A 23,639-nucleotide genomic window follows, 5' to 3' on the forward strand; every position below is an offset into this window, starting at 1 on the left:
CCCTCAGAGAGGCCCAGATGGTGCTGGGGGGGCTGGCGACCCAGAGACAGCTATCACCCTCAGCTCCTGCCTGGCACAGAGCCGCAGGTCACGCCAACCACCCAGACCCATATGGGGCCCGGGAAGAGCTTCCCCTTGAGAAAGGCCCCAGTCAATGGTTACACGTATCACCTCATTTCATCCTCAGAGCAGCTCTATAAGATAGATACTAGACTATCATTACCCGCCTTCACAGATGAGAAAACTGAGACTTAGGTTCTTTTATTTATTCCTTCAACAAATATTTTTTGGTATCTACTATGCACCTGACACCACTCTAGAAGCCACCATAAGATAGTCAAAATTCCTGACTATACATGGTGTATACATTCTGGTAGGAGATAAATAACTGGCCCAAGATCACTCAGCTTGTTAAAGTAGTGAAGCCAGGATTGAATTCAGTTATTCTGGCTGCAGAACCTATACTTTCAAACTTCCAACAAGCAAGCTGCCTGGGCCCAGCCACAGACACTTAAAATCATCATTAATAGTAAGATATCACATTTCCTCTATTTTAAGATGCATAGTTTTAAGATGCATCTGAAACCTGGCTGCATTTTATAATATATGTTGAAAGAAACCTGTGAGCTGCTGGTAGAGAAGTAAGTCATAATATAACAGATACTGTGGTTCAAGTGTCAATTTTGCTGAATACAGGTCATTTGACTGCCGACGCAATTGAATTTTCTGCAAATGTTAACATTAAATCAGTTGGATTTTAACTTAAATGAAATTGGATTTTAACTTAAATCAGTTGGATTTTAACTTAAATGAAGATCCCTGATACTACTTCAAAAAATTTCACTATATCGCAAGAAAAAGCTATTGTGCATGCAAGCGATTATGCCTATCACACGCAATGTAATTAAAGGGAGTAGAAATCACCAAACCTCTTGGAACAGATCACAGAATTTTCAAAGCCTTAAGGGCTAGCGTTCAAATGACAAACATCTAATTGTCAAAAGCTTCCAGCTATTTAACTTCCAGCAATATGTGAGCAATTAAGGGGAAAAAAAAATATATGGGTTTTGCCAAAGAGAAAATGCAGGCCAAACCCCACTATTCATTAATAAGACTCAAAATTACATAGCTAACCTTAAACATACCAAAGGGCTCAAGATCATGAGTAATATACTTTCTGAAAAGCATCACATAACTCTGAAGTTACACATAACTTCTGAGAACCACATATGATACACAACATCAATAATGTGAAAAATACCTACACTCCAAACTGATTCTACAGAAAGAGGAACCCATATGTAAGCAAATGAATAAATGAAAGTCACTATAGACAAGTTTTAAGAGTGTATATCTATTGTCATGTTTCTTTGTTTCTGGAAAGATGCAATTAACACCACGCTTTGTTTCACCATTACCAATGGCAAATCAATACCATTACCATTATCACTGGTACCTCCAAATAGAGAACTGTGATAATTACAATGATAGCTGCCATTTATTGAGCACCTATCAAACACCGTATTTGACTACTTTTCACCCATTATCTCTAATCCTCGTGACAACTCTATAAGGGAGGCACTCTTAGTATTTCAGTTTTACATGTAAGTAAATTATGGTTCAAAGAAACCAGTGACTTCTCAAGGTCATACAGTCAGTAAGCATCAAGCTGAGCGTGGTACCAGTTCTGTCCAAGTCCAAAACCCAAGTGGTTTCCAGGGCACTATAATGTCCCTCCCTACTAACAACCCACCTCCACCCCTGTCCTGGCATAGCACGCATAGATAAGCCCTCACCTAAAACTTACTATGATCTCAGAGAAGGATGGGCCAGGATGAATTTAAGATAGAAGGGTCTCCCTCTCAATCCAACACCCTAAGTTGATTCAAATCCTGCTACTTATGTGCCTGCTTCCATTTTCTCAAACTACACTTGAGGACATGATCAAGCAGACCCTAAACTGGCCAACAGCCCAACATTCACAGAGCCAAATGACTGGTTCATTCCATCAAATTGTGCCAATTTGGTAGCACAGTCCAGAGAAGAAAGTACACAAGCTTAGCAAGAAGCGAGGAAAGCCTCTCCATTTCTGAGGCTGGGGGAGGAAGGGGCCTGTGGCCTGGCCAGAAGCATTCCTTCCCCTGGAGGTGCTGTTTCACATCAGCTAATGGAAGCAGAGACCTCCCTAAGCCTACGGGAGAGTCCAGCTTGTGCCACTCACCTTCTGGGGATCCCCCTGAAGTCTTAGGACAGCCCATAGTTCCAACTGACAACTGCTTTTCTTCTTGATCAAACTTTTGCAGGACAACAGGCAGGGGCTTGTGAATTTCACACCCATTCTCTGGACATGTACCTTTGGATGCAGTCTCATCTCCAACATAAAATCCTTCTCAAGGGCTTTTCCTTGAATATTCCCTCAGGAAAGGGCCTCAAGCTTGGATGCTAAGATTGGACTAGGACAATTCAAGAAACATTTACTGAGCATCTCTGAGGCTGCAGAGGTGAGTAAGGTGTGGTCCCTACCATCAGGGAACTCACAAGTGAGTGGAGGAGGTAAGACCAGCTCCGAACTAACTACAATATAAAGCAGAACAAGGTTAAGTGTTATCCCAGAGGAAAAAGGGATTAATTCCAGATGCACAGTCAATAATCAATTCAGCTAACACTGACTAGGCACCCACTAGGTAGCATGTACTATACTAGGCATTTTATATACCTTATCCCATTCAATCCCCACAACCACCCTGTGGAACATGTTCTATTACTACCCACACTTTACAAATGAGGAAATAGATGGAGAAGCAAAATATCTTGCCCAAGGTCACATAACTGATTTGTAAATACTAGAGATGAGATTTGGACCCCAGTGGCCAACATGGAAGTGTATGTTATTTCCAGTATAGTAGACTGAATATCCTGGAGTAAAGATATTCTTCCTGGTAGAAGAAAAATCTGAAATGTTTGGGAATTCAACCAGGTGAAGAGGGAAGTAGAGAATATTCCTAGCATAAGGTCAAAGATAAGGAAGGCTGGGAAGTAGGACAGATCAGCAGTCACAGGTCAGCTAAAGCAGGGGCAGAAGCCAAGCTTCTAGCACAGAGGAAGACGTGTGTGGTCAATGAGTCAGGGGACTAGGGTCAGGAGACCTGGGTTCTAGTCCTGGCTTGGCCACCGAAAAACTGTGTGTGACCTTCAGCAGTTTCTATCCCCTCTCTGGGGCTCGGTTTCCTCATCAGTAAAAATTCCAATTCCCTATTGGAGTAGATGTTCCCCAAAGGTCTGCTCTGGCTTAAATGCTCAGTGATACACAAAAGAGGCTGTGTGGGACTGTGGTTAAGACCAGATGACATGCAAACCAGCTGAGTGACCTTGAACAAGCTAATTAAATCCTCTGAGTCTGTTTCCTCATCTGTAATGTGAGGACAACAGCGATGCCTGCTTCACAGGGCTGAGGTGAAGGCTGAGTGAACTGAAGAACATCCAGCACTTAGCACAGGGCTTGGCAAACTATAAACGTTTAAGAAACGGAAGCAAAAAAAAAAAAAAAAAAAAAGGGAGGCAGCTTTGTCGCCATCATCATCATCACCATCACTCCTTCTTTAAAGGGTCCATAAAGTGAATGTAGTGGTCGTGGGCCAGAAAGCTGTTTTTTTTTTTTTAAAAAAAAAAAAAAAAAGGGGACAAAAAAATAAGATCTTTTTTTTATTTGAAAAAGAAAAGGTCTCATTGAACCACAAGTCCTTCCCATGACGAGAGAGGCTCCTGTTTCAAAGAAGGGCCATGTCATACCTTCTCTTCTGAAGAAACGGTCAGCTTGTCACTGGATATCAAGCTGCACACCTGGTCCAGACTTAGGCTAAGAAATTCTTCCCCCAGCATCACCTCTGGAAAGTGCTGCTCTGTTCCAAAAAAAAGCAGAAGTTCAGAAAACAAAGTTATAACACACTCCTGCCCTTCCATGAACCAAGGCCATGACAATCTGTGGGATTCAGAGCAGAGTCCTGGGAGCTCTGGGGGAGGTAAGAGGCAGAGAGAAAGGCAGACATCCTGGCTGGAGGGAAACCAGCCTCTTAATGCAGCACCAAAGGCATCCCCCTGTGTGACCCTCTGTCCTGAACATCATCACAGAGGAAAATGGGGCAGAGAGATGCGAGGTTATATTTTTTTCCATGCTCCATGAGATTAATAATGGTGTTGCAGAGAAGCCTCACAGGGGCCTGCCTACTTAATTGAGCTCATTTCCCCTCAAGGCACAGGCTGGCAGAGTTGCAGACGGTGCCCCCTGCAGCTCAGCCAAACAAAAGTGGGTCAGAACTGCTGTGTGGCTCAGAGTCTCTGGGGGTTCTGGTAGGAAGTCAACATTAGAAGGCTGGCAGAAGGGTTCATCCCATCTTGCCCAAGTCAAGCCTGCTATAGTGAGAATCTGGTTCACAAGAAGGCTCAACTAAGCTTTTGTCCAGGTGTGGCGCCAACACAGCTGGCACCACCACCACTGGGAACAGTCCACAGCGGCTGAGCCTATAGAGGCTCTAAGGTGGAGGGGAGTTCGGGGACAACTAGAACAAGATAAAACTCACAGGCCCAAGGACCACACAAGGGAAATGCCAAGGACAATTCCTACCCTGACATTTGCCCAGGCCACCATCCTGCTATTACAGAGGCATTTGCCAGTGAAAGAGCATGCACTTCAGAAAGAAGGACCTAGATTCACGTCCCGGCTTTGTCATTTATGAGTTGTGTCTTTGAGCCAATGGCATCACCTCCCTGGGTCTCATTATCCCCATCTGTACAATGGAGGTAAAAACCACGTCTCACTCCCTCCCATGCTCTGATGAGAGAGGAATTGAGAACGTGTTTTGCAAGCTCCTTCAAGGTGAACCAGCCCAAGGGCTGACAATTCCTGGTGTAGCAGGCTCTGGAGGTCACAGCGTCCTTTGTCATTTGCCCCAGACTTTGCTCCTTCCTCGGTTCTCATAACCCTGCACCATCGCCCCAGGAGCATCTGTGCTCCTTGCCCTCCAGGCCTCTCCCCTTCCTTCTGTGGTGGCCCCGCTCTGCCCTGAGAGCTTCTTGGATAATTCCAGAAGCTCCCCACCCCCCACTTGGCCTGGCTGGCCCCTGGAGTGAGATTCTGAGTCCCTCCAGCCTGGGAGGCTGCTGAAACATCAACTCTGCCGCAGCTGCACAATGAAAAGGAAAATCAGAGCATGCTAATCACACTCATCAACTTCTTAAAAACCAAACAAATGAAGAACTTAAGGTTTAAATAATTTCTTGCAAAACTCATCTTTAACTTTTTATGTTGTAAGAATTTCAGATCCAAAGAATTCCCGTATGCCTTCATCCATATTCCCTAAATGTTAATACTTTACTCTCAATGACTGAGTTATAAATAATCTTTTCCATCTTTCACCGGACAAAAAGGGCTCCCCATTTGCTCCCCACCAGCCTAATGATATAACTGAAACCACAGTTAAAGCTCACCCATCCTGAGGCTCAGGGATGCTTGTACAAGACAAGACAAATTTAAAAGTCAGATCTTTTACAAATGGAAGCAGCTGTCAAAACGTAAGAAGCTGGTCTTACTTCTCTATATGTCAACAGAAAAAAGCCTTTAGTTAAAGCATAGATTTTAAGTATGACATTCAAAACACCTCCCTAGCTATGGGAATATTTAAGACTAGATAGTCATTTTTAAAGTGTCCGTTCCTAAAGATTTTTAAATAAAAGCAAGTAAACAATTTTCTTTGGACAATGGGAATTCATTCTTGGCCCGGAGGCTTGGAAAGTAACAGGATTCTCCCTATACACTCTTTCTAGTCCAAGAAGTCTTAGGACCAGAGTCTCCCAATGTGTTGGCAACACCCAAGAAACAGCAGAGAGAAAACTGACAAAGTATAGGACAGGGAGGCTCTGTGGACCAGCCTTGGCTGAGCTCAGCAGGTGAGTCAGGCAAACCAGTGCCTACATCCCGGTGGCCCAGAGCCATACCTGGTCTTCCCACCTTTATCTTTGGTTGACTGAAAAACCTAGCATTTGGAAGAGTGAAAAGAACAGGAGGAGGTGAGAAAGTAAAATTCTGAGCTGTAAGGAATTCTTCCTCAGAGCTCAGAAAGCCAAAAGTAGAAGAGCTTGGGTTTTGAAAAGGAGGAAAATAGAAGTGCAGTGATGTGTATCCTAGGTGACTTGGTGAACAAACCAGAAGTCCTCAAACATAAACCAAGGCAGGAAGTAGTCAGCCCCCCCACACCTCCCCATCTCTCACACTCTGGGGCATTGCAGGATGTGAATCTGGGTCCCTTCTCTCTGAAGTCAGCTGCTTATTTGCCCATCAGGAACCTCCCACTGAAAACCTTCAGAAATCCTCCCAGGAAGGAGCATCTGGTGGGGAGGAGGCAACAAGGGAGGTATTGGGCAGGAGCTTCTCACCCAGGGCTGGCACCCCGAGATCCAGGAGGTTTGCGAGGCATGAGCAGGAGGACACAAAGAAGGGGCCCAGACAAAAACTCCTTCCCTTTCCCCTTTGGTCTGAGGACACAGGGCCCAGAGTCTGGGGACCAGAGCCCCCTTTCTGTTAGCAACACTCAAGACACAACAGGATAGAAAAAACAGGAACAGGATGCTCTGGCTAACTCAATTTCCTGGGAGACAGGAGTTCCCCAGAAGACTTTGTACTCAAGTCAGCATTCTTCCCACCCTCTTCCTGGAAAGAACCCACTATGCTACCAGAAGATACCGCCCTGAGAATCAGCTTCTACCTTTAACACTTGTTTGTTTGTTTGTTTGGAGATTTTTTAAAATTTGTTTTGCTTTGCTGTGAATGTATTAAGGGAGAATGTAGTGACAAACTAACAATCAGAAGACCTGGGTTCAAGTCCCAGCTCCACCTCTTACTGTCACTTCTTTCCAGGCTTTGGCTTCATGAATCATAAAATGGGATGGTAATGCCTGACCTCAGTCTCCAGGTTGTTTTGAAGTTCAAAAATGAGAATACGTATTAGCCCATTTTGAGATCTCTAAGAAACTCTTTAGAAATGAAGGAGGAATATTATGCGCCCATGTTCCTGAGTCATGAAGTCCAGTTCTGTGGGCAGCACTGCTCTCCAACAGAGAAGCGTTTCCACAGCATCAGAGTCATCCTTTGAGACTGCAGGTCCTGCAGGCAAGGCTGTGGACCTCAAAGGTCTGAAGAGACCCACTTTATTCCAATGAGTTCCACAAACTTTCTAGTGATATAAGTTACTCAATTTCTTCAGATGAGAATACTGAAGGCTTCAGTATTCTCATCTATTAAATAGAGCGAATAATAGCACCTATTTCATAGAGGTGTTATGGGCATTAGATAAGCAAATATACGTAACTCACATTTCCTGAGACCACTGTAAGTGCTCAATAACTGTTCATACATGATGTGCCAAATACAGTGTTTCTTCAAAAATGAAGAAAGCAGAGCCGATGCCTACAAGGAGGCCACTGGCTTACAAAAGGGTAAAACGAGGCACCAGCAACTTCAACCCAAAGTCCACAGGGCCATGACTGGGAGAGGCACTCCAAGTTAAATAAAAGCAGGCAAATTCAGAGCATGACTAGAGAACAGCAATAGCTCAGTCTATCTAGAGGCTAGGCTGTGTCTTCATTCATCTAACACATATGTATAGAGCATCCTGTGCCAGGCTCCCAGAGATGCAGGAGAGGCAGGCAAGGCTCAATCTTGGGGGATGGGTGAAATATGCAGGGCATAGTATCTTTCAACCATGGGCTAGCCGCTTGAAGGGGGACTCTCCAAAATAAACTCTAACTTTTCTTGTCTTTTTGCTTTATTTTCCTTTAGGGAGGAGTGTGAACAGGAAAAAAAAAAAAAGTCAATTAATTAACCATTCTGACTGAGAGTCCCAATTAACCAGGCTTCACTATAAGTAGCAAACACTGTTTAGGATCCAAATTTTGGAATGGAAATAGTGCGTTGTTTAAGTTATTGGGTATTTAATTTTTCTCTTCATTTGACTAATTTTTTGCTTATGGAATATAAAGAGGGAAAACATGATTTAAGAGATTATAATAATAACAAAAAATCATAACATTAAGAGAAAATGCAGAATACAAATTTATAGATACTGTTTGATCACAAATATGTAAGTCTAGAATTTCAGGATTAAAAGATGGTTCTTTACTTCCCCTCTGTACTCAAATAAAAAGTATTATTATAAATATTTTAAAAATCCAAGTTTTGGAAACACTGCTTTGGGAAAGATTTCCAGGGTTCTCCCTACTTGCTGCAAATAATAATAAAGCCTTCCTTCTCCAAAAAAAAAAAAAAAATCCAAGTTTTGATTAATGAAACATTAATGGATCTGTTCCTGTCCATTTGGATGAGAAATTTTGGAGAAGGGGAGGGGCACCAGACAACTGCAAATCCTTTCCCTGGCAAGCAACACACACATATGGTGAAAGGATGAGGAAATTGGGTGGCACATTCCTAGGAAAGGGGGCATAATTGGGTCTTTTCAAGGAAGTAGGCCTGGAGAAAGTTAATGCCTTTTCCTAAAAACAGCTAACACTGTACTAAGTATTTTACATATATTATGTCACTTATATCTTCCAAAAGCCCAGCTGAAGTGAATATCAATATCTCCATTTTACAGATGGAGAAATGGAGGCTTGGAAAGCCTAAGTTATGAGCTTAGTATCATACGGCAGTAAAGTGGTAGAGCCAGGTTTTGAAATTAAGGCTGTCTGAATATAATAACAAACATTCTGTTAAGTATTATAGTCCTCAAGATAATAAAAACTTGTCCTGAGCAAGCCATTTTGGTAAAATTCAATATAGACATCAGAGTACCCTAAGAATCCCTCTTAGGGATACTGCAGAGAAAGAAAGAAACAGGAATCTAAAGATATTTCTTTAAAAAAAAATCTTAGAGTAGTAGTGTTCTAAACATTTTGGCATCAGACCTGGATTCAAATCTCAGACCCAACCCTTGGATTGAAATCTTTCTCTAATCCACCTGTCTTCCAGGCTAGATGCTGTGATATTCTTCTGTGTTCCCAAAGCCACCCAAATAGGAAATTAAAATTTTCATACTGCTAGTCAACCTGTCTTACCACCTGAGGTCTTCCTCTCATACTGGGACTATGAGTCCCATTAGGGTAGGGTCTGTCTTATTTGAGTCTGTCTGTGTGAATGTGAATCCTCAGTGTCCAGGACAATGTCTGCAGATATTGAGCTCTGCAGTTACTGTGCTTCCTTGTCCATTCTTCAGGACTGCCTAGGGCTCAGGCAACCTCTCAAGCAAGTCCCAAGTCCATTCCTCCCTCTTGATGGGATGAAATAAACCTAAGCCTTTGATCAGGTTCATCTAAACTACAAGCCCAGACAATAACCCATCTATGACTTCTTTGACCTGCAGAGACGAAATGAATCCAGTTATTCCAGGGCCAGTGGCCCCAGAAAAAAAGGTATGAGTGCCTCTGAATGGAACCACTGATCATGCCCCCAGGAAAGAATGGCTGACACAGGTGGACACACAAACAGAATCAAAACACTTTAGCAGGGTAAAAAAGAGAAAACAGCTGATTTAAATTTCTCTCTCCATTATCCTATTTTGGGAGGGCAGAGGTAAGCTTTCTTGAATCAATATTTGGCTTTCAGGGCCCACAGTTTCCTTGCTCCAGGGAGAAGGCTCAGCTCCCACAGAGAAGTAACACAGATCTACCTTGACCTCTTCCCACAAGGGGTCATGACCACCAGCCCTCAGACTCTAAATTTCACTGACTCCACTCTCCCTGGGATGGTGGGATACAATCTCTCTTTCCATGTCCACCTAATTCCAGAAGTATATATGTTGTACCTCCCCTTTCTCTCTATCACACACACACAGAGCAAAGGGCTATATCAAAACTACCCAGTTATCAGTGCTACTGATTCAACACAAAAAAGTTTCCTGTTCTCCAGAGTATGGAAGGAACAGGGAAGTTTCCTAAAATTCCAACAAGGAGAACAACTAACAACAAAAAATACCTGTGTCTGCACTAATGCTTCACTTGCCACCTTCAAGGTAGAAGCAGAGGTAGGAGTGAGGCAACCACCATGGACAGAGAGGCTGAACTGGCCTGGGAAGATGTGAAAATAAACAGTGGGCTCAGAGCACAGGCCCTGGAGACAGACAGCCTCATCATGAATCTTGGCATTGCCACTCACAAACTATGTGATCTGGAGCAAGTTACTAAACTTCTCTGGGGTTTCCATTTCTTCATCTATAAGTTGGGAAAGTAATAACTACTTCTGATAGTTATGTGGCCACTTATAGTTATGAAGTGTGTAGCACCATGCCTGGCACCTTGCAAGTGTTCAGAAACGGTAGAAACTCCCACCATGATCATCACCACCATTATTACTTTAGGATGCCAAGTTGGAGGCAGCAATTTCACAAGATGACCCTCAGTGAGTCAGAGGTTCATGTGTTTTAAAATGCTTTGTCAAAATTTTTTGCTGCCCTTAGTTTAATTACTTCATTCCATGGTCTCAAATGACTCCATCAATCGAAAAAAAAGGCCATTTCTCTCCACAAACACGTGAAATTCGATGGCTTTTCCATCCCATGGCTGGAGGGTTTCAGCTCAGCTTTGGCAGACTGATGTGAACAAAATGTCCAAAGAATTTTAATTGCCATTTCATTAACAGGGTCCCATTAATATCCCTCCCAACCAGCTCTGCTGATGGTCCAGTGCATGGCCATCCAATTACCAAACAACAAAGTCCCCATAAACCCGGGCCCAAGCCTCTGAAGTTAAATATTAAGCAGTCCCTGGAAAGAATAACAGTGAGATATAAGAAGTCGCAGGATACAAAATACACAGAAATCTCCTGCATTCTTATACAATAACAACAAAAGATCAGAAACACAAATTAAGGAAACAATCCCATTTACCACTGCAACAAAAAGACTAAAATACCTAGGAATAAACCTACCTAGGGAGACAAAAGACCTGTATGCAGAAAACTATAAGATACTGATAAAAGAAATCAAAGATGACACAAACAGACGGCGAGATATACCATGTTCTTGAATTGGAAGAATCAATACTGTGAAAATGACTACACCACCCAAAGCAATCTTCAGATTCAATGCAATCCCTATCAAATTACCAATGGCATTTTTCACAGAACTAGAACAAAAAATTTTACAATTTGTATGGAAACACAAAAGACTCTGAATAGCCAAAGCAATCTTGAGAAAGGAAAACAGAGCTGGAAGAATCAGGCTCCCTGACTTCAGACTATACTACAAAGCTACAGTAATCAAGACAATATGGTACTGGCACAAAAACAAAAATATAGATCAATGGAACAGGACAGAAAGTCCAGAGATAAACCCACACACATATGGTCACCTAATTTATGACAAAGGAGGCCAGAATATACAATGCAGCAAAGACAGCCTCTTCAATAAGTGGCACTGGGAAAACTGAACAGCTACATGTAAAAGAATGAAATTAGAACACTCCCTAACACCACACACAAAAATAAACTCAAAATGGATTAAAGACCTAAATGGAAGGCCAGACACTATAAAACTCTTAGAGGAAAACACAGGCAGAACACTCTTTGACATAAATTGCAGCAAGATCTTTTTTGACCCACCTCCTAGAGGAATGAGAATAAAAACAAAAATAAACAAATGCAAAAAAAAATTAAACTTAAAAGCTTTTGCACAGCAAAGGAAACCATAAACAAGATGAAAAGACAACCTTCAGAATGGGAGAAAATATTTGCAAATGAAGCAAGTGACAAAGGATTAATCTCCAAAAATATACAAACAGCTCATGCAGTTCAATATCAAAAAAACAAGCAACCCAATCAAAACATGGGCATACGATCCAAATAGACATTTTTCCAAAGAAGACATACAGATGGCCAAGAGGCACATGAAAAGATGCTCAACATCACTAATTATTAGAGAAATGCAAATCAAAACTACAATGAGATATCACCTCACACTGGTCAGAATGGCCATCATCACAAAATCTACAAACAATAAATGCTGGAGAGGGTGTGGAGAAAAAGGAACCTTCTTTCACTGTTGGTGGGAATGTAAACTGATACAGCCATTGTGGCAAACAGTATGGAGCTTCCTTAAAAAGCTAAAAATAGAATTACCATACGACCCAGCAATCCCACAACTGGGCATATACCCAGAGAAAACCATAATTCAAAAAGACACATGCACCCCAGTGTTCATTGCAGTACTATTTATAATAGCCAGGACATGGAAACAACCTAAATGTCCACTGACAGAGAAATGGATAAAGAAGATGTGGTACATATATATACAATGCAATATCACGCAACCATAAAAAAGGAACGAAATTGGGTCATTTGTAGAGATGTGGATGGACCTAGAGACTGTCATACAGAATGAAGTCAGTCAGAAAGAGAAAAACAAATATTGTATATTAATGCATACTTGGAATCTGAAAAAATTGGTATAGACAATCTTATTTACAAATCAGAAATAGAGACACAGACGTAGAGAACAAACGTATGGATACCAAGGGGGAGGGGGTGGGATGAATTGGGAGATTGGGATTGACATATATACACTATTGATACTATGTATAAAATAGATAACTAATGAGAACCTGCTGTATAGCACAGGGACCTCTACTCAATGCTCTGTGGTGACCTAAGTAGGAAGGAAATCCAAAAAAGAGGGGATATGAGTATACATATACCTGATTCACTTTGCTATACAGTAGAAACACAACATTGTAAAGCAACTATACTCCATAAAAATTTTTTTAAAAAGAAAAAGAAACAGGCTGTGCAAAACACTAGGGTCCTTTTCCCAGTTACCCAGGAGAACTATGATACCATCAGCTGGGGGCAAGGGTCTAAGCAGTCAGCTTCTAACTATGGGGCTCACCCTCCCCCAGCCCAGAATAATATATATCACAGCAAAAATCTGGGGGCATAACCCTGAAGGGGAAACTGGACCCAGAGGAAGCAGAAGGGACTGCCACAGCAGGAAGAAAAAGGCCCATTCCAAACAGGAAATCAAATAGAGTGGAAAGAGGTCATGCTCCAGCCTGGCAGAGCCATGCTGTGTCCACCTTCGCCAGGGGTATGAAGACTTATCAGAAGGCCATCATCGACCTTAAAAGTAGTTCCTCTTTTAGAGAGCAATTTGGCAGTATCTTTTTTTAATGCTCACTCTCTTTCAGGTACTTTATGCTGCTAAGATGGTACTCTACAGGTACAAGCTCACTATTACTTACAAAGCAGCAAGTTTACTCCAAAATATTACATAAAATAATTCTTGCTAAAGTATTTTATGTAAAAGAAAAAAGCTGGTAACATTAATGTTCATCAAGAGAGGACTAGTTAAATAAATTGTAGTTCATTACAGTTCATCCCTATGATGCAGTAGACAAAAACAGTAAGATGTAGCCATACACAAGGGTCTGCGAAGAACTCCAAGATATTGTATTAAGTAAAAAAAAAAAAAAAATTTTAAGTATAATGAGTACAGAAGGCTTCTATTTGTGTAAGTTAAAAAGCATAATATATACATATTTTGTAGGGATACCCAAGAGAGTCCCCTGCTCCCTTAAGAGGGGCTGGGAGAAGATCAGCTGAGCATTTTATACTTTGTGTCCTGTTTGAAACTTTTATCATGGGTACAAGTTGCTTTTATTGAATGCATTCTCTAAAGTTTTAAAATAATGGTATAGAAATATGTCTGCTAATATGGAAAGTTGTTCAGAATATACTGCTAAGATTTTTTTAGGCTGGAAAACATACACGTGGAATGAAAAAGACTGGGAAAGCTATATACCAGGGCGCTGCCCGTGACTCCCTCTGGGTAGGATTGTGGCGCTTTTCCTGCTCTTTCTGCCTGTCGGCTGCTTCTGTAATAATCACAGGTGGTTTTGTATTAAGATAGCAATAACAATAGCAATAATAATAAAAACAGAAAAAGAAAGCTCATCTTAGAGAAGGAAGAGGAACAGAATTGAGGCGCAGCTTGGGGCTATGGACAGGTGAAGGCAGAGGCCAGCTGGCCAGAGACTAGGGAAGAGGGGGAGGCAGGACATACCCAGCTGTGTATCTGCATACAGAGGAACCACAATCAGAAGCTCTGGAAATGGTCCTCCTCCCCCAAAGTACACGCAGTCTGCAGCAGGGACAGTGGTGGTGACCCGAGGAGTCCCATCTCTCCACCAGGTCCCAGCTCTGAGGCTCTCTTCCTACAGACGGCGTGAGTGGCAAGGAGGATCCAGAGCACGGCCCTGGGTGGCACCTACTTCTGCAGGGGGCTCTCCTCCCTGTCCCCCCAACCCCAAAACCATCCTGGAAACAAGGCAGGATGAACTACCCCCATCAGAGAGAGAAGAAAACAGGCCCAGGGCCACTCAGCTCCAAAGTGTTGGCTGGTGTGACCCCTGGTTCTGATCTGTGGGCTAAAATACCTCCTAACTCGAGGCATCGGCGGGCCAGGGAAGCCTGTGACCGCAGGGCCTGACACTGCCCCTTGTGTGTGACTCTGGCCAGTACCCACACCCCCACAGTTAAAATGGGACGAGGTGGTTGCTCTGTCTCAGCAGGTAGCAATGGCAGAGCCACCAGGTTCCATCTCAAGTCAATAGGTGCAAGATCAAAGACACAGAGCAGGCCCACAGCAGTGGGTGGGTGCAAGGGAGTGAGCACAGATAATAATTTTTTTTTTTTTTTCGGTACGCGGGCCTCTCACTGCTGTGGCCTCTCCCGCTGCGGAGCACAGGTTCCGGACGCGCAGGCTCAGCGGCCATGGCTCACGGGCCCAGCCGCTCCGCGGCATGTGGGATCTTCCTGGACCAGGGCACGAACCCGTGTCCCCTGCATCAGCAGGCGGACTCTCAACCACTGCGCCACCAGGGAAGCCCAGATAATCATTTTTTATTTCCTTCTCTAAGCACTGCACCGTGTGAAGTCTTACCTTCACACTGCTTCTTCTGTCTTCTCATCATGGTCTTATCAACCTCTGCGTTACCACACTACCTTAAAAATATGATTTTTATTTTCCCTGCTGCGCACAGCTGACGGCTGCAAAGAAAACTATCCAGGAGCTGGTCCCAGGCTCCACAGAAGGCCTGAACAACAGGCAGAAGGCTCTCAGCCCTAGGTCATGCTGACCGAGACAGGGAAAGGAGGAGGACTCACACAGGCAGTGAGGGGGCTGCCTCCACGTGCTCCTGGGAGGCAGCCTCCCAAGGGGGAAGAGAAGATATCCACGTCTCACTTCTCCACCCCAAGATGACTAAACACCCCACATCTAGCAGAGACAGCTGGCCGTCTGTCTACACTGCTTGGTTGTTGGGATTTGGTAACTGCATGGCACAGACTTCGAGGCTCACACTTCCAATGGAAAATGCCAGCTCTAGCCACCAACACTCCACAGTTACTGATTCACAGAGCCACCCTACGTCCAAACTGGGCCTGGAAGCCACAGAATGCAGCAATTAAAAACGTGGCTCTGGGGCTTCCCTGGTGGCGCAGTGGTTGAGAGTCCGCCTGCTGATGCAGGGGACGCGGGTTCGTGCCCTGGTCCAGGAAGATCCCACATGCTGCGGAGCAGCTGGGCCCATGAGCCATGGCTTCTGAGCCTATGCGTCCGGAGCCTGTGCTCCGCAACGGGAGAGGCCACAACAGTGAGACGCCCGCGTACTGAAAAAAAAAAACATGGCTCTGGAGTAAACACTGTCTGGGTTTGAATCCTGTCTCTGTCTCTTCCAGATGACCTCAACAAATTACTTTGCCCCTCTGTGCCTTAGTTTCCTCAGCTGTTGTATGCATTAAATGCACATAAAATGCTTAGCCTAGAACGTGACCCGAAGTAGAGCTCAGTAAACGCTAGCTAAAAGTAATTCACCAGGACACTGCCTACACACACCCACAATGCTGCAGACCCCAATCACCATGCCCAGATCAGGACCCAGGAGCACCAAGACCACGATATGTTCCCAACTGCATCCTCCCCACTCTCCCACAGGTGAGTCTCACCATCAGACAGTGAAAAGGGCAAAGGGAGAAAACACATATTTTGAAAGTAGGGGAGAGCCAAGTCAGAAGAACCTGGGAGGCTTTGTTAAAGGTGGGGTTCGGTACATGGCCCAAACCTCAGATGACCTTGTAAGCCAACTACAAAAGGATGTGATACCTGCTGTGTGCATGTAAGCACGTGCACTCTATAGAAGGAGAGGGCTGGGGAGGGGAGATCAGGAAGAGAGACAGAGACCTTCTGGCGTCTAAGCACTCTCCCTTTGCCACTGCACCAGCAGATGTCCACACGCTGACCTGGGCCTGGGCCACGCTCTCAGCTCCTGCTGAAGCAAAGTCTGAACACATCCCTCAAGAAAGTGGCTGGACTAGAGAGGGCTGGACTAGCGACGGCTCCCTGAGAACAGAAAGGAAGTGGGGTACAACGCTGGGAAAGGCAGACACAGGAGGGACAGCAGAGAAACAGGAGAGTCAAGGATTAGGGCCAGGAAGAGTCAGAGGAATTCAGAATTGGGGTGACTGGGGAATATCCTTCACAAAAATCATCATCACTGACATCATCCTAACAGCTGGTCCCGTTTGTGTCCTCAGAAACAGACCTCGGGAAGAAATGAGAGTCTGTGTAGGCTCCTGGGGTCTGGGGCTTGATGAGAGCAAAAAAGGATGCTGAAGAACAGAAGAAATGCTTGTTGACTTGTGGATCAAGGGGCTAACACAGCACAGGGAGCTGGCCGGTGGGCAGCCAGCAGGTTCTCAGTTAACTTCCAGACATTAGCTGGACAAGAGACACAGAACAGACAGCAGCGACGCTGGCAGTTGTTTGGGCAGGGGGAAGAATGAGAGGCTTTACTGCAAGGGAAGGAGGTGGCCGTGACTGAATCTATTGATTCATATGACCAGATCTGTTTCCTAGGTCACTCATGACCTTCATCCTCAAGTTGAAATAAATACCAATGAAGACTTCTTTCCAGCTAAACATGGTGGGCTGAACATTCATGTTCACCACTACTCCCTCCAAAAACCCCATTAAAATAGCAAGATGACAAGCTCTAGCAGGGAGAATGTCGCCAAGAAAAATAAAATGGACTCAACAGATTATCTGATATACTGAGAAGACTGTTCAGTGTATCTGTCTTACAAGAGTTAGCGGTTGTAGCAGTGACTGTGTAAAAGAAAAAGCATTTTATTAACTGCCTTACTGAATAAAAAGTTTTCTGATAAAAAACTAATTATAACTTATCTCAGCTGTAGAAATGATGTTAGAAGAATAAAGAGAGGGGAACAGTGTATGTATATGAGGGGGACGTCTATGAAAGCACAATTATTCTCCTGTGAGAAGTCAACAGATAACATCTAAAACTAGTAAATCCAAAAATAGTGGTACAAACATTTTATTTAGGTAAATAGAGGTAAATATCAGACAAATCAGCTTTTAGCTAAATCAGCACATGTATTTTAATTCTTTTAGAATTGCAAGTGAGTGGCTCTAGAGAGCAAGACTTCATGTGGAAAAGCAGAGCAGGAGACTCTTACTTATCATTATAAGCCTTGCAATAGTATTTGACTTTTCCAAATCGTGGTCATAGAACACATTGATCAAAATAGAAATTTTCCTAAATGACAAAGATTTATTTCAAGACCTAGCTCAAATTACTCTTCCCTACGAAGTCTTCTCAGATCTCCTTCCTCTTCTCTCGTGAAAATCACTGTCTGTACCATTCATCTGACAATTAATCACATTCCACTTGGCAATGAGCTGAACTGTTCTATTGTTAATTATCCTTCCACCTGTGTCTTGTCTCCCTGACTAAATTATAACTTGTTCATAGCAGAGCGCACTTCTCATCAACTTTGAGGAGTCCACCACAGACCAGGTTATTAAATCCACAAGCCCAGAGAGGTACAGCCACCCCGCTCCCCATTACCTGCATAAGCGTTGGCCTGCTGCAGGAGGTCAGTACAGGTGTGCACGTCTGCAAACGCGCGGATACCCAGGCAATTGGTGGGATGCAATTGAGATTGCAGGAAGTCACAGCAGTTCTGGCGAACATCCATGAGCTGCAGCAAGCTGGCTGCTGGGAGCAGCACCTGGAAGAGAAGGTGACATTCTGACTTGCAGGATCCCACCGCCAGGGTCTCATCTCCCCAAAGCAGTGTTCTAATCAGACCACACCCAAGCTCAAGGTCTTTGCACAGCTCTCCACTACCTGCCCAAGTAAGTCCAAACTTCTCGGCCTAGACTTTGAGGCAAGCCCACCCTTAGTCCCCACTACTCTCCACTTCATGGACCCTAAGCACCAACAGATTCTCTGTCTCCCTACAGCCCAGCAGTGCCTCCCAGTGGCTAATGTGTATATGAATTCACCTTGGGATCTTATTAACATGCAGATTCTGACTCAGTAGCTTTAGGGTGGGGCCCAAGAGCCTCCATTTTGAATGAGTACCCAGGATATGCTTGCAGCTGCTTGTCCATAAACCACACTTTGAGTAACAAGATCCTTATAGGCTGAGTGTTTGTGTCCCCCGCAAAAGTTTATACGTTGAATCCCTAACCCCAAATTTGGGCAGTATTTGAAGATAGGTTAAACGCGGTCAGAAGGGTGGGGCCCTAATCCAGCAGGGCTGGTGCCCTTATAAGAAGAGAAATAGATAACCAGAATTCTTTCTCTCTCTACCATGCAAGGACACAAGGAGAAGGTGGCCTTCTGCAAGCAAGTAAGAAAGTCCTCACTAGAAACTCAATCAGCTGGAACCTTGATCTTGTACTTCTAACTTCTAACACTGTGAGAAAATTAATTTCTGCTGTGTAAGCCATCCACTCTGTGGTATTTTGTTACAGCAGCCCAAGTTAAGACAAATTGGTCCTCCTACCTGGAGAATCACCTGGAGAACTTTAAAAATACTGATGCCTGGGTCTCACCCCCAAAGATTCAACTTAATAGGAATGGGGTGTAGCCTGGACAGTGAGATATTGCTAAAGTTCCCCAGGTGCTTCTAATGTATAGCCAAGTTTGAGAACCACTGCCCTACAGCCTTTAGCTACTGTCTTCACTCAGAGGTCTTTATTGACTTGTTCACAAGCTCATTCACCATTTAATTACTGAACACCTGTGGGCCAGCCTTTGTGATTCAGTGGTAGGTAAGCAAGAGAAATCAGACCTCCGATCTTACAGAGTTTATCATCTACTGGAACAAGAGCATCATCCCCAAATCCACTGGGACTCAAAAGACACACTCTACTCTCCCATCCAACAGATAAATAATAAAGAACATTTCTGAGTAGATTCTCAGCAAAAGGAGAGCTAACTTTCCTTTTAAAAGGTCATGAGACACATGGGTATTTATACCATATCCTGGAAGACAGAAATAGTTCCTGCTCAGGTGTGTGTACATGTGTTTTTCCTAAAAGCCAGGGAAGACTAGCTTGAACAGGCCAGATGGGTGCTCAGACTGTCAACCCTGGTCAAGCTCTCTAGGACTTTGCCACAGCTGCCGAAGCCTGCCCTCGGATCAAAAACCATGATCATTGCCAGAGTCCTTCTTGACACCAGCTCTGCTACCCCTCCCTCCCCAACCCTGTGGGAGGGGTAGATGTTCTGAGAGTGACTTAACAAAAAGAAATTCAGAAAAAAAAAAATCAGAGCAGAACAGTTTGACTTGAGACTGCATCACTCAGGGACCCCCAGCATCCATTTCACCCCAAAACAACCCCCGTGTCCTGGGCCTTTGCTCTCAGCTGCCCCCCTGACTCTCAGGGAGAGTGTCTGGGCCAGCCAGACTCCAGGTATTCCTATCCACACAGGCTTGCCCAGGAAGACAAGGGCTGCTAATGCATTTGATTTCTTGACTCAGGGCACTACAGAAGTTTTTTGTTTGTTTGTTTGTTTGTTTGAGTGATTTAAATTCTGGAGGTTGATTGTCTCCCAAAACAGCTCTGAGCCTCATCTCTAGCTCTCCTCACCTCCATGGGCTAAGGCCAAAATCTCTGCCCCGCTGCCCATTCTTGGGCCTTGTCCCACCACTAGGGTAACCAGCCATCCAGGTTTGCCCCAGACCGAAGAGTTTCCCAGGACACAGGACTTTCAGTGCAAAAACTGGGGCAGCTAGCCACCCTTCCTCATTCCTGACCACACACAGATGCCACCAAGAGCCTCCACTAACAGTGGTCCTGCTCCCAAGCTTAAAAGCCTGCTCTCAAAGGGAAGCTCTTCCTACCTACAGGCTTAAACCTCTCCCTCACGATAGCCAAATTCTAGAAAACATCTCCTCTCTCCTTCCTCTGCCCTCTCTCTTCCACTACCCTATGTCCCCAGCAATACAGCAGTAAATTACCATCCTGTCCTTGGTATTTTCTGAACCACTGATTCATTCCAGAGAAGGAAAAAGATAAGATCACCCGTTCTGGAGACTTTGAGACCATAAGTGAACATAGCCAGGCTCCAAATCTGACCACCTGAGCTCCATCCCCACTAGACAGCCACATCCCCACTGAGCAGCCATAAACTGGGGAACTCAATTAACCTGTGAGCTTGCTCAGCCTAGCCAAACAGATTCCAGGACCAGATTAGTCTCTCCCTGAGAGTTAAGTGGAGAACCATTAACCATTCTTGCTGAATACATACCAGGAATGGAAAGTCGTGTTCCAAACCCCCAAATGACCTCCATGACACCTGCCCCGACCAGCACCAGCTATAAAGCCTAGAGTTAGGGCCATAGGTTGACCAACCATCCTGGTTTGCTGAAACTTTGCCAGTTTTAGCACTCAAAGTCCTGTGTCCCAGGAGAGCCCTCACTCCTGGGCAAACTGGGCTGGTTGTTCACCCCAGAGACCAGAAACTTGTATCCAGTTACACTAAGAAACCCTGGTGGAGAGGAGTAATCCTATGCTGTCCAGCACACACCCTACTTCGGGCGTGGCAAGCCCCCAAAGGTCAGGTGTGATTAGAGGCCGAAATGGACAGCAGTCTTTTAGGTCTGCAGAGGAGGAATTTCTGAGAGTCCAATCCGCCCCCAGATTGCATCCCCGCCAAGCCAAGATGCCATCACGCCAGGGACACACGCCTCCTCCGCCTCCCTGCCCTCTTCTTCCCCACAAAGACAGTCGCACAGTTTGGGGCTTAATTTTTCAAGCTCATGACAACCATCCAAAGAAACGAAATAATAAATACTTTCTGAACACATTCCTTAGGTTATACTTTCAGTTTTTAGAACCTCCCTGGATAGAGCTACCCACACAGCTTTCAACTTCCCTACTGTTCACAAAACCCACTTAGCAGACAAAAATGATCAGGCTTTCCACATCTCCACACACCCTCCTCCCATCCTCTTTGGGTCCACTTCTGCCTGAAAGCATTCCCAAGGTGACTTCCCAAAATGAGCGGGGCTGGTGGTTTCTCTAATTGGCCTTTCCCTCCCTTCTCTTTGATCTTATGCTGCAATCCACTTGCTTCATACAGGAAGGCATGAAGAAAAGCAAAGGGATTCAGAATGCTGAGGAGGGTTTAGAGGCTCCAGCCTCTAAACTGTATGTATCACTGCTCAAATGCTGAGTCTCAGGGATAAACGGGGGCCTGATCCAGTAGGGCTCTGGAGGCTGCACACAAGGCGAGTCAACACAAATCCCCAGAGGCTGCAAAAGAAAAGAGAGCGGGAAAAACTTCCAGGAGGTGGTCTTTGCTTCCCTCTCCCACAACAAGGGCTAAAAGAGGATTTCCTCTTCTCTTATCTTGCCTGCAACTCGACTCCCTCAAGCGGCAGCAGTAACAAGATTAGGAACAAGAGGCCAAGCTCAGGTCCTCAGCTTGGAAACAAGACTGTCCTGGTGGAATCACTAGGGCCGTGCTGCTTGGCCCCTGGAAGGAGGTTGAGACCTGAGAAGGAGCAGTTTGGCTGGAATAGCTGCAGGAAGAGAAGACGACCCTGGGTTAAAAGCTTTCAGCTTGCCTCTCGCCGTCTCAGCATTTTGATTCTGGGAAAACAGTCCCTGGAATGACCCTCAGCAGAGTTTACAGGTTCCCCTCCAGCTTGCAAATGGCTTCCCTCCATTTTTCAAATGCAGGCACTGTTTTGTTTTTTTTCCTCTCCCTCAGATAACATGAAAACACAGCAGAGGATATCCCGTCACAGAGTTTGTTTCCTTTAACAAAAACAAAAGGAAATGCCCTGCCTCAGAATGCACCTACTCCTGGAATTTCAGAGAGGCAGGGCCATGCACAGAGGGAGGGTACCAGCCAGAGGGCCAGGTGGCAAGGCTGCCCAGGGCCTCTGCCCACACCACACAGCAGGGGGTCTGCCTCTGCCAGCACCAGGCATGAGGCCTGGCACAGAAATAGTGCTAAATAAAAACCTACTGAGAGAAAGAAGAAAGGGAGAGGGAGAGAGAGAGAGAGAGAGAGAGGTGTACAGATAGATGAACAGGAGAGCTAGCAAAACAGTACTGTGATTAAATGTGTCACTTAGAATACTTCTTAAATTTTTTTATTGAAGTATAGTGTCACTTAGAATATTGACTTCTCCACTTACCAGCCATGTGACTAAAGGCAAATTACTTAACCTCTCTGTACCTCTGACTCCTCAACGGTAAAATGAAAATAATAGTACTACCTTAAAGGCTTGTTGTTGGGCTCAAATGAGATAATACATTTAAAGCAGCTAACCCAGTGTTTGCTGCATAGGAATTCGTCAGTTAAACTGGTTTTTATTATTATTAATTATTACGAGCTGAAGTCAAGATTCTGATCATTCATTTAACAAGAAACTCGAGTTGACCACATCAACAGGGCACAGTGAGCTGGAGAGAGCTGGATTCAAACCCCAACTCCACCACTTACTACCTGTGTGACCGTGGGTACTACCCACTTAACCCCTTGGAGCATCAGTTCCTTCGACTGTAAGAGAAGAATCATAGTAGAACCTTCCAGTGGTGGTTACGATAATTAAATGAAATAATGCATGTGAAATAATCAACACATGCTTGGCTTACAATGAGTATCAATAAGTAACAGTTACGACTTGTTACCTCCACCACAGGCGGGCAGCTCAGACTCTCCAAGGTATGTGTGGCTGGGAAGAGATTTAGGGCATCATCTTCCAGTCACTTAACCAAGCCCCAAGTCTCTGACCCTTGTTTCCCCAGATGCCTCCATGCTCACCACCTCAGTGCACCAAATCCTCAACACACACTTCCTCATAAACAGCTTGTGAGCAACTCTCAGCAGGTACATCACAGCAGTAAGAAGCAACCACATTTTGATCTAAACTTTCTCAACTTTCTTTATTTTGTTTTCCCCCAAGGTCACCCCTGACCAAACCATAGTTTAAAGTGAGGGAGAAAAAAGAAAATAGTTCATATATCTGACTGATTCCAAACAATGCAGTTTCCTGAAGGTTCCACATTGTGCTTCTCAGGGGAGCCCCTGCACATGCAGCCCCCTCCCTACTCCCACATACAAATGAATGCAACAGGCCCCTCCAGGGGCTCACACACCAGTAGGGACACAGACAGGTGGAAGAGGAAGCAGGCCTGACCTCCCAGACCTTCTTTCAAGACCCAGCACACACAACACTTCCTCAGTGAGGCCTGCCCTGACCATCCTCATCAAGG

At 44.6% G+C, this 23,639-nt stretch overlaps 1 protein-coding gene across 1 annotated transcript in view; it reads right to left on the minus strand.

The window, feature by feature from the left end:
• The window catches only part of KLHL3 (kelch like family member 3), a gene marked incomplete at both ends in the record, with an annotated part of 108,559 nt that overhangs the window by 42,490 nt on the left and 42,430 nt on the right, over positions 1-23,639 (minus strand). Inside the window, 2 exons of the mRNA XM_081230580.1 lie at positions 3,790-3,899; positions 17,962-18,124. Of these exons, the coding sequence (XP_081086706.1) occupies positions 3,790-3,899; positions 17,962-18,124 (273 nt within the window). The remainder of the gene's footprint in view (positions 1-3,789; positions 3,900-17,961; positions 18,125-23,639) is intronic.

Source organism: Mesoplodon bidens, assembly GCF_964165515.1.
Source record: "Mesoplodon bidens genome assembly, chromosome: 4".
Lineage (NCBI taxonomy): Eukaryota > Metazoa > Chordata > Mammalia > Artiodactyla > Ziphiidae > Mesoplodon > Mesoplodon bidens.